The sequence below is a fragment of the Streptopelia decaocto genome (genome assembly GCF_964273445.1).
Source record: "Streptopelia decaocto genome assembly, chromosome: 12".
In the NCBI taxonomy this organism is placed as follows: Eukaryota; Metazoa; Chordata; class Aves; order Columbiformes; family Columbidae; genus Streptopelia; species Streptopelia decaocto.
In genome coordinates this window covers 8,556,473-8,571,125 of record NC_138667.1, presented here as the reverse complement: position 1 = coordinate 8,571,125, position 14,653 = coordinate 8,556,473, and the positions used below count along the sequence as shown (strand labels likewise).

At 37.9% G+C, this 14,653-nt stretch overlaps 1 protein-coding gene across 5 annotated transcripts in view; it reads right to left on the bottom strand.

Moving 5' to 3' along the window:
• Positions 1-333: 333 nt before the first annotated feature.
• Positions 334-14,653, bottom strand: part of FAM13B (family with sequence similarity 13 member B) — a 46,302-nt gene continuing 31,982 nt past the window's right edge. For 3 of the 5 annotated variants that reach the window (XM_082063977.1, XM_082063976.1, XM_082063979.1), the window contains 11 exons: positions 14,161-14,308; positions 10,273-10,483; positions 8,324-8,453; positions 7,794-7,875; positions 7,289-7,518; positions 6,845-6,928; positions 5,536-5,631; positions 3,196-3,279; positions 2,926-3,098; positions 2,407-2,508; positions 334-1,498 (listed from right to left, as the gene is read on the bottom strand). In XM_082063977.1, coding sequence (XP_081920103.1) covers positions 1,375-1,498; positions 2,407-2,508; positions 2,926-3,098; positions 3,196-3,279; positions 5,536-5,631; positions 6,845-6,928; positions 7,289-7,518; positions 7,794-7,875; positions 8,324-8,453; positions 10,273-10,483; positions 14,161-14,308 — 1,464 coding nt within the window. In that variant the 3' untranslated portion in view covers positions 334-1,374. Of the gene's footprint in view, positions 1,499-2,406; positions 2,509-2,925; positions 3,099-3,195; positions 3,280-5,535; positions 5,632-6,844; positions 6,929-7,288; positions 7,519-7,793; positions 7,876-8,323; positions 8,454-10,272; positions 10,484-11,558; positions 11,625-14,160; positions 14,309-14,653 lie in introns of all 5 variants that reach the window. The other 2 variants (XM_082063980.1, XM_082063978.1) reach the window with 2 other exon arrangements.

Genomic DNA, 14,653 nt, shown 5'->3' with positions numbered 1-14,653 from the left:
GAAAGTTCATTTTTGGTCTTTCGTAAAGCAGTGTGAATAACAGCTATGTTGACATTAGCCAGTCATAAAAACATGCAGCGAGAGTAGGTGCATGCAAAACATGGCCACGATCAAACTGATACACTGAAGGAAAAAAACCAAACTGAGAAAGCACCAGTTAAAATTAACACTCAGGTTTTGCCAGATCCAAACTAGCTGCTGACGGCTGTTGCAGAGCACAAAGCTGGGAGCTAAATCATCATTCAGCACAGCAGATGTGATACTTAAAACGTTATTTAGTTTCAACTCTGAAGCGAAATCATGCAAGGCCCATAAACAGTTTTGCTTACATCATAAGGGTTAGACAACTTATTTTTATTCTCCAACTGTAAAACAAAATCATGATAAACAGCAGTAATTTTTCACTCAAGCCCAACAGTTCACCCGTGGTGCACGTTAACTACATCGAGTTTAGCCCTTGACAATGTACTTAGTGCAGGTACAGAGGAGTTTTAACTGTCCTAAGCCAGCTCTTTGCTGCTGGAGCTACACAAGTCTGAGCGCCATCAAATTTCCCATAACACCGAAATGTTCATTACGTTCCTCAAATCTTCCTGAAGTGGAGATGCAGTATCCAATTCAGACAAAACACTATGTCACCACTAGTTGATAAACAATAACCAATAAAAAGAGAAAACGAACAACAGTAAGTCCTGTAGGCAGCGTGTGATAGAATTTTTCAGTTTTCCGAGTTTTAAAAGACACTAAGCAAGGTCACTTTCTGGTTTGTCCACTGTCATCTTTATCAAGGAGGAAACTTGACCACTAATGAGCAAAATCCGTAGATGTTAATTATTACTGTGTTATAGGCGCAATTTAGAATACCAAAACTTAAAGCTGTTCCACGGCAGTCCTTTGAAAGGAATTTCAGTCTAGGTTTTTTTAAATGTTCCAGGAAAAAGGGCTGTATGTTTAATTTGCTGACTTTTTTCCCCCATAATAAAAAACAGGCAAGAGGAGTAGTTCAGTGTAGCATTATGGTATTAATAATTTCTTCAATAATGCAAAAACTTGGTAATAACAAAAGTCTCAAAGTTCTTGAGTTCTAAAGAAAAAAAAATCTATGGTTGTTTTGGAACAAGATGATGTATCTGTAATACAAAACTGACGGAAACTGTGTTTGCTAAAGTTGGATAGAGCAGTCTCAAACTCAGAAATCTTATTTGCTCTCTAGACAGGACCTGTTTACCCTTCAAACATCTTATAGCGGCACCACAATAAAGTGCACAAACTGGATTCTTTCAACAGTGCATGACAAATGAACACAAGCACCCGATAAGTACAGCGGTAGTACACGGAAATATCATGTTATTCAGTGGTTTGGAGGACCAAGATTTAAATCGACTTTGAAGAATCTTGTTTGCTGATAAGGACTTCTAACAGCCTAAGTTTGGCTTTTATTTTCTTGTACTCCCTGTACTCATCAAGCATTGGAACTCGATCTTCTTTCTGTACATTCCTATAAAAAGAAGCACAATTAAGTTTCAAGAAAATGCTCCACGCTGCAACAAGCCAAACACGAGAGCAGCGATGCGCAGTTATCTTAGGGCAGATAGACATATTTTTGGAGCTTGTTCGCTGATAACAGACATGTTATTATATTTTAGTTCATTGTAGTTAAAATTGCCATCACCTAAACTGAATAGAAAACCCAGCAGAATTTATTCCGCATAAATATCACAGCATTGTTTATAAATCGTTCTCTTAAGTTCTTCTTAGAACTTGTACTTCTTCAGTAGAAAATACAGTGAAGTGAGAATGGCTGCCAGGCAAGAAAGTGACTGACTTCTTAAGAGTGGTGTTAGTTTTGATCATGAGGCGATACACCTCAAAAAAAAACCCCGTTACACAGAATGGGCAGCAGTTCAATCAAATTCATAACAATACATATTTGAATAAGAGGCCTAAAATAACTGAACAATACAGAGAAGAATAAAAATGATCAACCCCTTTATGGGTAAAGCAAATATGCAGCATCAGGACTGACCTACTGGAACAAAGGACAAATGGGTAAACTTTCCCTGCCTGATGTTAGAAAAGAGATCGATAATTTGAGGTAGGGGGGGTGGTGGTGGGGGTGTTATATTAAAAATACTTTTTCTTAAAAAAGATTAAAAACACCCCCACTTCTTCCATTTTCATTATTATACTTCACAGACTGTAACAGAGGAAACAAAACCCAGGAGCAGGCTTCTTCCACAATTAAAAATACACAGCAATGCTCTCTCCTTCAGAAAACTATTCATAGCAGAGATTAAAACAGGCCAGATTCCTTTTGGCAACATTCATATAGAATGTTGAAAAAGAAAAATACTTGGCTAGAAAATGAGGCTGCTGTCCAGCATCTGGTTTTTGTGCTAAACAAACCTTCCATTCTGCTGATAAAACTCCTCTTCAAATTCTCGTAGTGTCTTACGTAGCTTCTTTTTTTCAGCTCTGGCTTTCCACAGTTGCTCCAATAATTCAGGCCTAAAAATTTCAAGTGAAAGAAAAATACTATTTGCCATACAATACAATTTAAGTTCTCCAAAACATAATCAAAAGCAACTGAGCTAGCTAGGCTAATAATAAATTTATCTTGCTTATAAGGAATATGCTGTCTGATGGTGAAATGTTGAGAACAAAGTAGTAGTTAATAAAAGGGTATAAATTTTCTGCTGCCTACACAGCTCAAGTAAAGCTGAAGAAGGTTTAGAAGATACTGAACAACTCAATGAATACAAAAAGATCTCAGACATGTCAAAGAACGCTCCTTCAAGCCAAATGCTTGCTGAGATGTGCTGAACACATCATTCCCTTCCACCCAACATCAATATTTAGTATCGTGACTGTTAAGTCCAATAACTGCAACTTCTATAAGAGAATCAGTCGCTTATGTTGACGTACATAGAAGCAGCGCGGGTGCTCGACAACCTCAGGTCGCGGGTCAGTTTCTCTTGACCATCTTCAAGATCAGACTCAGAGTTTTCAACTGGGCTTAAAACAGGCTGTGTTTGGGCAGCAGTTTTTAAGATATCATTCAGGTCTGCAGACAAACCATCACTTTCCTCCTCTTCTTCCTGAAAGTCAAAGCAGAAATTCAAAACAAATATGAAATATTTTGGTTCCCTATTACAAGTGCTGAGAAGCATTTTTTTTAAAGTGCACTATACACACCTTAATTTCTTCAAAAAAATGGGCAGTTTCACCTTCAATAATGGGCTGTAACATCTGCCCCCGCCTCTTGGTTGATGGTGACCCCTGTAAAAATTCAAGTTTGTATCATTATGTACAATTAGACAATAAATGCTGTGTGCAGTCAGAATTTGGTTGAAGTCGCCTAATACCTAAAGGTACTTCTTCTTTCAGAAGAATAAAAGACTGCAAACATACTTATAGAGCATAGACAAAACTACCACATAGCCCAAAAAGCTCAGATGCCCAAAGTATTGTTGACATACAAGTAAAAATGTGAGATTCTAATATTCTTCTGAATTAAAATAAAAAGCACTCTTTCTCTCTCTGTTTTGAAAAAAATTCATAAAGCACAAAGATATCTCTGAATTTCATATTTACTCTTCTTCGCAAACCACAAGGAGATTATAAAAATAAAGTTACACAAGGCCAAAGCCATTTTTTTATCTATTGCCAGGTATACATTGGGAATAACAATGCCAGTTTGTTTTTCTAGACCACTCTGAAACCCAGCACTATGTACGAGTTACCTATTGCCACCTCAGAGCCCAAATCCTCTGATTTCAGCCTAAAAGAGGCGTCCCTGTGCTGTGCAGGTGTCACTGCTGGCTGCCTGTTGCACACCTGCGGTTCTGCCCTGCGCAGCCCTCGCCCCTGGACGGCAGAAGCAATTCCAGTAGATGGACTATTTGAACAGGAGGAAGGTGGAACACAAAAGCCACACAGACAATGACCTGTCAAAACAACTGTAGCTCACGAAAGGTAAATAGATTCTTGCTTCTTTGGAAATTTCCATACAGGCTTCAGTGTCTGTGACGAGTGCACTGTGATACCATAAGAGATACCTCATGGAAGCAAGTGTCATAAACCAAAACGCTACTCTTGAAATACCTGGCACTGAACACAGCCTACCTATAAGCTATCACTGAACAATCCTTGGTAATTAGAGAGCTCCACAGATCAGTCTTACAGGTTTCAAAAGCAGAGGCCCGGGAAAAATCTTTTACAGATGTTGCACACAGCACAGATCAGGAATTATGTTACCAAGCTCTCTTCTGAATTTGAAATCCTTTTGATTGGATATCACCCATCCCTTTATTTCACAGGAAAAAGAAAACACTACTATGATATAGTCATAAAGCTACTGATAATATAAAAGGCATTTCAGCTGAGGAGTCAGATTTTTGAGGTGAGAGATGGGATAAAACTCAACCAAGTCAAGGGCACCACTAATAACCTATGATTCACCAGTCCAGGAGAAATGCTTAGGTGTGTAAGAGCCAACTGTGTTTACAGAGTTCAAAAAGTGATACTGATAGAAAAGCTCTTAAATTGAAATATGACTGCAACATAAATCACATTTTTCTATAAAAGCGGCTGCCCAAAAATATATGTGCAAGAAAGGATGATCTTGAACTGGTCCCTTTATCTCAACATACTTTGGTTTAAAGGCTATAGCTGAGAACAGTCAGTGTAAACAGCTGATTAAGTTCCTGCTGAGTAAGCACTGCCCAGCTACGTAAATCTAGTAAATACCTGTCTGCACATAAAGAGATTATCTCACGTCAGCTGTGCAGTCCCTTCCTTCTAAAAAGGTCAAATCGCTAATATCAAAACAGTCTTGTTGCAAGGCTGGGTCAGCACGCAAGATTTCGAATACAGCTCATGACAAAGTCAGCCAGCTGGCTGCCATTCCCCAACTGTTCTACAGGTACTATAAACAAGGTTACATCAATCCTCACACAGCGTAAAAGCTTTTCTTCCTCATTTCTTACAAGACCACAGAAGAAAAGAAAATAGAAAGCACTGCAAGTTAGAAGAAAATGAAGTGAAAACACAATGAAAAAGCATAGATGTTGTACAGATGCTGCGGATGTTGGTAACACGTCTCACAGTGGGGAAGCACAAAGGAATGAAATGGTTCCTATGGCCACCCTGTCACTCGTGCCTCTAGGGACGGTAACCTGCAGTACGGAAGAGACACAAGCTTCCCTGCAACTGTTGTTACTATTTTGGGAAGGACGAGAAGTACAACATGTACTGTGGATCCATAACTAGCACAGGGACTTGGGAAGGTCTCAGCCAAGGCAAGTCAGGACAGCTTATTTCTGAGAACCAGCTACTTCCCAAGAGCCACCAAGGTCACAGACAGCTTTGAACTGCTCTGCTCTCAATGCCTCAAGTAAAATAACTACATCTTAAATCTTCCACAAGAAAGATGTGTTTTATGGAACAGTAGTACTAGCTCTTCTAAAGGCAGCCTAGCAGTTTGAAAGTAAAAAAAACAAACCCCAAACCAGAAATAGCATTTGTTTTACTCACAAGAATAGGAGTAATGCTTGCTCTAGTTAACATTTGTTTTACAAGTCTGTATCTGTCATAAAGTGGCTTCACAATATGTCTTTCTTCTCTAGTAACCTGAAGGCAGAGAAACCACAGAATTAATTATACCAGTCACTCAATAATATCCAAGCAAACACAAAGCGGTATGCTTCTCGTGCCAGGCCACGTACATTCCAATTAGGAACATAAAACTAGTTTAAATTATGTGTACAAAATGGGGTTTATGCAAATAAAAGGGAATAAAAAGGTGCTTTTTCCTTCTCTCTTTTCTCACTTTAACTCCCTTTTCAGACTTGCAAAGACCTCCTAGAATTAGGGGAGCTTCAGTAGAAGCAAACCCTCTATCTTTAAAGACCCATGGAAAAGAGGAAAAAAAAAAAAAAGGATCAAGAATTGGGGGAGAAGAGTCTGTGCCTTGCAGTGATGATGATTCTATAGAAATGACAGGGGAAAAAAAGTAAAGGATGAAACCATAGAGAGATTTTATCCGATATCTGATTTACTCTCCATTCTTGGCCACTGTGTACGCCAACATAACAGATCTGAAAGGCTATCCTGAACTGTTACTGCGGACTGCAGAACCAGCGCCAGTATCTTCAAGACCATTACTCTTCCTTTGCTTTTAGACTGAAAGGCTTGATCAGATTTTCCCGTAGTGCTGGTTACACAGCCAGTGTGCCAAGGCCAGAAGGCTGAGAGAAAAGTAACTGGAAAGATCTTGTGATTGGACCGGTGATGCTGATCACTGTCCAAGATAAAAGCCCAGAACTTTAGGCACCAATTGCAAGCCACTGACTGTAACTTCCACATCTCCAATGATAAAAGAAACATGCCATATATTTGAAAAAAAAAAAAAAAACACACAAAAAAAACCAAACACCCCAAAAAACACCCCCAAAAAACCTCACAAAGTGTCTTTTCATTTCTATTTTTGTGAAATCCAGAACAACATCTCCAGTCTCTTCCCAGGAAATTTAATAGTGTTCATTTTTAAGATTTCTCTTTGCTTCCCAGACAAACAAGGCACCAAATGACACCAATCAATTTGCAAACTCCAACAACCTACTGATCTGTGGAAAAAGGGCCTAATAATACATACTTTTTTTTTCTCAAGTCGATGTAATAACTTCCTCTGATCGCAACATGGAAACTAATAGATAACTTTCTGCTTTGAACAAATAAAAATATCCACACATACCAGCACTAAAGTCTGGTATTACTACTGCACAAGAATTATTGTTGTCTACACACACATTAGTATAGTCAGATGAAGTAAACCGAGTATTACCGGCCGTCCATGTTGACTTTCATAATACAGGAGGCTTTTCTGGAGAGATGTTTTTTCTTCTACCAAATGGTCCTTTGTCATTTTCTATCAGGAAATAATTCATACTCAATCAAACAAGTCATGTCAACAGTTTTTCCTACATTATAAGCTATACAGATGCCTTAGGCAAGCTCAGCTTAGTTAAGGACATGCATCCCACCTTCATCCATTTAAAATTGTCCAATATTGTCAGCAGATACGTATAATATTTTAATAAAGAGTTAGCAAGGAAAATGTGGTTCATCTTGGTCACTTCCACACAGAGTTTGAAATACAAGGGACTGATAAAGGGCTGCTAGACAGAGGCATCATTGCATTGATAAAGTGATACTGAAAGTGTCTGATAGTGCTCTGTTTCCCTCTGTTAGTTTCTTCGAAACAGCCTAACTATAACCTTATACTTACTTTTATATCTTCTGGCAAACATCTCTCAACTCGTTTTTCCTTTAATCTTTTCAAAATGAGTTCAAGCGTAGCTTCCTTGGTGGGTTTCTTCTCTTTCTGCACAACCCGCATCTCATCTCCATTCTCTTCATCCTCTTGGTCGAGAGATGAACCAAAGCTCTTTGGAAGAGTGTTACTTCGTGGACGTGTTTGAGGTATGAAATCTCCATCTGAGCTCCTCTGCTTTGCATCTGAAATGAGAAAAATTGCTCAATCCAAAGGTTGAGAAGAAGTAATTCTCTCAGTTCAACTGCAAATAAAGGAATATGACAGTTTGCATAGGCAGTTTCTCTCCCGATAAACTAAAAACAAAGCCACAAGAATTATTTGGTTTTGGTTTTTGAATAGTTCAGAATCTAGAAATGAAACATTTACTGTCCTATGGAATTTTACTGAACGACTCAGCCTTTTCAGTCATGTAGATAATTTGTGTTTGTAGAAAACCAGAAACTGCAGCATCCCTTACCTTTAATTTGCTTTCTCAATTTGGTAAGTTCAGTCATCCATTTTAAAACTTTTGGATTGGCCGCAATATCACTATAGGAGGGCTGGAAAGTAATAAAAACAAACTACATTTTATAAAAACAAACACACCAAAGTTTGTTTATAAATAGTTATTTCAAGACTTGGTAATATTAAAGACAGTGAACGTGACTATAGTAACATGGATGTCACTGTTAGTGCCAACAGAACAGACATCACTTGTGAAAACAAACTTGAAACAAGACATCAGGAGTTGAGCCAGAGATAAGTGTTAAGATGCTTTTTTTCTCTCATCCCCCAGGCTCACTGCAGAAATGTCACTGTCTGCCCTTCCTGAGCTCAGCCACTATGGCCTGTTTTCCAGGACAGCTGCTGTTCAGTTCACTTGTATAAAAAGCAGCACATAAAATTATTTGTGATCCCAAAGTTAGCTGCTCAGTGCTGAACTACAATAAGAAACTCAGCTCGATCACGCAGTTTTTACCCTGAGTAAAAGGAGAAGTCGTAACTTACCTTTATGTTTTTCTCTTTTTCAAATTGTTCCTCAAATTGCTTTATTTTTTTCTGTAATTTCTTGACAAGCTGATAAGGTGTCTTGTCTTCCCTTTTGTCATCTTTTGAACTAAAGGATGCTCGTCGTGTTCTGTATTAAAAACATTTTAAAATGTCATCTAAACAATTAAACGAGTGCAAACAACTTGTGTATTTGAGTAACAGATGACTAATTTCAATTTTTTTCTCCAGTTCATAATAAATTCTTTTCAGGTCTTCATTTAGAGCTATTTATTTACTGAATCAAAACACTTTGATGTGCTGCCTTCAAAATGAGACGTTATTTTTTGCTCTCTAATTCTAGTCATACACATAACAGAAATAGCTCTTTGGTGAAAGAGAGCATTTGAAATTCAAGTGTAATAAACTACTGTACTGTTAATTACATTGTTATTAAAACATTTCAGAACGTCCTGGTGGCTAAATTACATATCTAAGTTACTAGATATTCAGTACTTCTTGAAATACCTGGCACAGAATATAGTCCAGGCTAGAAGCTAGCACCAAACAACCCTTGGTAATTACAGTTCCACTTAACTGTGCTAGGTGAAGATTAAATATTTATCTAAAAACCATCTACATAATTTAATCTGCTGGCCTTACTAACAGATTTCTAGAATATGTAATTCCGGTTTTGAATAATCTTTTGCATTTGTTCAGTTCCTTGATATTTCCTTCTTGTGAGAAAACATTTTTATTTCAAGACTGATCATGAGAATTCTCTAGTACTTCTTACACAAGGTGCCTGAAAGATCTCTCAGCACAGCACAGCTAGAGACATCTACGTAGCTGGAGATATTAGAAATACTAATCTAATAATCTACTAGTATAGATCCTGATTAGTTTCAGAACGAGGAGAGCAGCCTTTACAATCAGCACTTCTCTGCAGGTCACTCTTCTGCATCATTTTAACAGTGCTTGTCAACTACCTTCTGTGGGTAACTAGATAAAACTTGGGCAACTATCTTTTTCTGTCAATAAATCTGTGTCAGACAGAATTAGAGGCTCTGAACTTGGTCTTTCCTGTTTGAGATTTTCTCATTTTTATGGGATTATTTCTTCCCTAATAAGCATGGAAGTTCTTAAATCCCCTTTCAGAGTAACAGCAGGACAGGTCATGGGTTATTTAGTGTTTTGGAGGGTCTCACTCCTCTTGCATCACACAAATAACTTGCAGCTTGTTTAGTTATGACTCTGCTTTCAAACACTGTTAAACAGGCTTGATCCTCGAAATCTGCAGGCAAGGACCTGCATTAAGAAGCCTCGCTCTTCGCTGTACTGCTGCCTCTCCCTCTAACAGCTGCTACTTTCCTACAACGCTTCTGAACAATGACTTTCCACAGCACAAATGAAGAACCTGCCCAGGCCACTACTGCACACTTTAGTTGCAATGGATTGTAGAACCCGGCTCTCTTTCCTGGGAGTGCATAACAGCACACAAAACAAATCCAAAATTATGTGACATGAAAACAAATATTGATGCTACCGAATTAAAAAAAAGCCAAAACTTATATAAAAACATAGACCAGCAGTCCAGTAGAGACCGGTAAACAAAGGATATAAATACCACCTTCAGCCCAGGAAGTGCCGTTAGAACAGGTTGTCAGAAGCCCTGACCAAATGCCAGGGAAATCTGTGCAAGTCTGCTCTATTTTTATACTCTTTCCCTCAGCATCTGCCAGTGGCCACTTTGAGAGACACGATACCGTCTCAGACAAACCTCTGGTCTGACTCACCATGGCAGAACAGCCAAATGGCCACATAATGCTGCATTTGACCTTGGCAAATTAATTAATATCTGCAATTAATTCATATCATTAAAACCACGAGGTTCTTAAAACAGCTGTATTTTCCTACTGGCAGTAGCATCTCCTGCCCCAACACCCACCAAATTGCATTCAAATACGTACCTAACAAAAGAAAGTGCTTTGGATGAAGAATCTAATGTTTCCGGATCGTGTAAGAAACGTTGGCTTTGCCCAAAATCCAAACTACGATGTGACAAGATGGGGTGACAGTCCTCTTCCAACGGATGGTTCGTCATCCTCCCAGCCTGCGGGGAAAGCTGAGCTTCTCCAGATTCACTGTCCTCCTGCCAAGATTTGAAAGCAGGAAACGGATCTAGAAGATAAGAAAGGGACACAAAATGGTACTTTTCTGTTAACAGAATTATAAAAGAGAGTCAAAAGGAAACAAAAATGCGTACCCAATGCTTACTCTCGTATGCTATAAAGGATATATGTGGTGTCATACACAAAGTGAATAAAAACATTGAAATACATTAGAAAGCTACAAATTCTGTCATGTATCAACTGAAAGAAAAAGGTACTGAAATGAAGTATGCACACTAGGATCCCTTTTTCAAAGTGTATCTTGGGAATATGCATTTCCGAACAGTAACAGTGTAAAAGAGCCTTATTTACTCATCAGAAATCTGAAGTTAGAAGAAAATATTTGTCTGTTGCAATGTTTTGCTGTGGAAATTAACTTTTAAGCCTTACGCATGTACTTTGAAAGATTGCCTCTGGGTTTTGAAGAAGGTAAGCCTGACAATACCTCTTTAGGTACAATACCCATTTGCTGAAGTCTTTTTAAAGGAGTGTTGTTGGGTTTAAGTTTAAATCCACCGTGACACCACTGAGAAAAAGAGATTTCTAATTCGTGGAAAGTGATTTCTTTTAAGCAGGGGATTCCAAAACAATCAATTTTTTTTAAACACCTATAAAAAGTTAGTTGCTAACATCCCTTATTATTCTCAGATACGGCTTTCTTGCTGTCTAACAAAAAGCTGATGTGATCTTCCAAGCACTTTAAATTAAAATCCCACCCTCCTTTTTCCTTTCAGAGAGTTGCCTATATTTCCCAGTTCAAAGCAGAAATTTGAAAACTGGGCTCAAAGTGTGCAGAACAATAAAACCCACAAAGTAATCTTTAAAAAAAATAACCCTTGTACCTGCTTTCCACTGTACATTTACTAAGTATTATTGGGATTTTTTTGTTTCATTTTTAAGCTCTAATCTTGCCTGTTCACACAGTACAAGATACAAGAAGGGGACCTTTTTGAAAAAAGTAAACACAAAAACTGCAGATCAGAACATTCCCAAGATATAAGGGACAGCAGGTGAAGGGTTAGTTAGAAAGCAAACCATAAACTATCAAAAGGCAGATAACTGAACGTATGGCGAACCATACTTACCCTCCCCTTCTCTCTGCAGATGCATTGTTTTGAAATCAATGAGGGGAAAAGTGATAGGGCATGGCGCTAATAAAATGAAAAAAATGGCAAAAATACTAAAGTGAACACAGAGCACAGTCAGAACAAACTATACATAACATGTAAAGCAGGAAGATACAGTACCAGGGAAAAACATCCCATCTTTTGGGCCAGGCCCTGAGCACTCTCAGCTTCCAGCAATTTCAACACAGGTAAGAAGCTCAGTCCTCAGCCAATTTGAACTTTTTACTGAGAAGATTTACAAAGAACCGACACAGGAATAGTAAAGACTTATTGTAGTTTAATAAGAGTCTCATGCATCCTCACATTAACAAAAGACGAGTTCTAAATATGTTGTTGCTCACAGCTTAAAAATAATAGAGATGGTGGTGATTTCCAAACAGCAGGACAAATGCAGAAAAAAATTATCTGAAATACAGATTAACTGATCTGCATTTCTGCCTTAAGCCAGCAAGCATTTGATGGTTCATTGTCAAGAATTCTGTTGGTTACAGGCCTTTAATCTTTTTATTATGTAGGCTTTAATAACCCAAATCTTGTAAGGAGATTTGGACTAGTATAGATTTCTGTACAAAGCCAACGTACTTCAATGGAACAACACAAGGACTTACAGGGCCTTGGAAGGCTGAGATCCTAATAACCATTCTAAACAGGACTGGACAATAGCTAAAGCTAAAATACTTTGCAGTGAAATAACAACTCTTGCAAAATATCATGATTTTACTACCAAAAAGCTTACAATAGAAATTTATATACAGATATGTCACTTCCTTTTCAAATTAAGGGTCATAAAGGCATTTGGGTAAGTAAAACCAAAGGAATTTTTATGTGCAGATTTAAGGAAATAATGAAAATGGAAGCCACAAACCTTCTGTGAATACATATTAAACCAGATTAACACAAATACAAAATGCAACAAAATTAAATGTGTGAGTAAGCAATTAATGTGAATAAAACACTTAGAACATAAGCAGGATTTTTTTTTTTAAACTTTAGATAGTTATTATCTTGGACAACAAGAATGAAAATCTAGACTCTGTGTCTTTGTATGCCTGCAAATTGACTTCTATATGACACGACAAACTCTGAATGTACAGTTTGCTGGGGGCGAGCCAGCAAGTATTTCAAAACTATAAGCAAGCCAATCAGAAATGGTACACCTCAGCATTTGTAAATGCTAAAACAGAAGGATGGATAAATGCAGGCAATTAATTTGGAAAACAGCCAATACTGGTGACAAATTAACAGTAAGTTATCACCATTTGAGCTTCAGGACAAAGCTTGATGCACTGACATTGCTACAAGCATATGCTGCACTGTTGAACTACACGCATTTCAGGTATACTTCGCTCGTTTTAATATTTCCACCACAGCGAGCAGGGTGAAACGCAGTCATTCCTTGTCACCAGTGCCAGTGAGACATCACCCTGCCACTCAGAGGCATCTCAAAGAATTGCTGCCACTGGAGCGAAAACCTTGTCCCTGCAGAGTAAACCTGTAGTGAATCTGCCAGGTTGTATGTACAAGCTTTTAAAATTGGAAACAAGTGGACTGTGGTCACTGTACTGTAGGTGACAGTTCACGGTATTTTAGCAAACTGTATCACTTGCATTTTTTAAGGTGTGATGATTCAGAATATCAACACTAGGCAGAGGGAACAGGATATAAAAAACACGGAAAAAGGTAAGTACTTTGAAAAGAAGATACTGTTAAGCTGTTTTCTCTGTTTACAAAGTGGTTATGTTTTTACACAAGTAAAACGACATTCTAAACAGTTATTACCAGACATTTGAGCAACAGAGTGCAGTAAAGTCACAAGCTCACAGGGTCTTGCTAAACACAGAAGGCCATGAAGAATAAGGTCACAAACATAAGGAATCCTGCCTGAGAGAAAACTGTTCCAAACATTCTGCTTTTCTTAAAATCCAAACAGTGGAGGGAGAAGGGGCACAGAAATAATATCCATCTGCAACTTTAACTCTTATTTGAAAATTGAGGGCTGCTTCAAGTTGTCCAATGACATGGAAATCAACATCTAACATTCCTGATGTTTAAAATGAAACAACAGATTTTTCAGAACAAATGAAGTATAAGTTGCTGTGTTTAGTAGTTTAGTGATTTTAAGTCAAATTCAGGTAGTATTTGAACTTCAGTAGCTTATATTAAAAAAAAAGACACTGGAAATATATTGACTATAAGACATATCCAGAGAGAGCTTTTTTAAGGACTTGGATGAGAGACTCCTAGGAACCGTAAGTCCCTTTTTTAAACAAACAAAACAAAATGAAATAAACAAACCTCTAGTATGAAACTTATGCTTTTTTTCTTTCTTTAGTTGCTCCTTTGACTATTTTTTCTTTATGTTTTTTTTAAGGTCCTTAATTAAGTTGCAGATAGTTCTGAAACAAGATGGGACCTATGCCATGGCTTGGTCAATCTTACCATGTGTATGGGAACATATTATTCAGATTGAACTAAAGGAAAAATGCGTGTTTCTGCTTTGTCAAATGTTGCGTTCATCATTACTAGCTAATTGTATTGTGAGCTAAAGGGTCAAAATTACCTTCCCATTTGTCACCATCAGATCCATTCTTCAGATCCAGACGTGGTACTTGGACACCCAGGGCCTCCTCAGAAACATTAACGTTGCCATCGCCCGACACCTCCGAATCAGGATTTGCATTAAGATCACAAGTCTTGCTACTTGAATCCTGTATTTAATATAACAATTTTATTATTATATACCAACTGAAAATCTGGTACCTAATTCGTGCCAGTTCCAGCACTTCTGGAAATTTTCTGGAAAAAAAAAATAACTCATGGAATTACAAACGAGCTTCCCTCCCAACCCCAACAGCAGTCAGTTTTTTGCATTACAAAACAGTTGTTTGACGAGATGCATAAGTATAAGCCTGTTCTGCTGCCCACAGTTTCTGTGCAGCGAGATGACGAGATCTCTAACAGGGGTTTGCAAACCTTGCAGCAGGCCATCAACATCGGATGTTAAAAGCCAAATTAATTGGTTTTCTTCATATCTGTATTTATGTTTACTCATA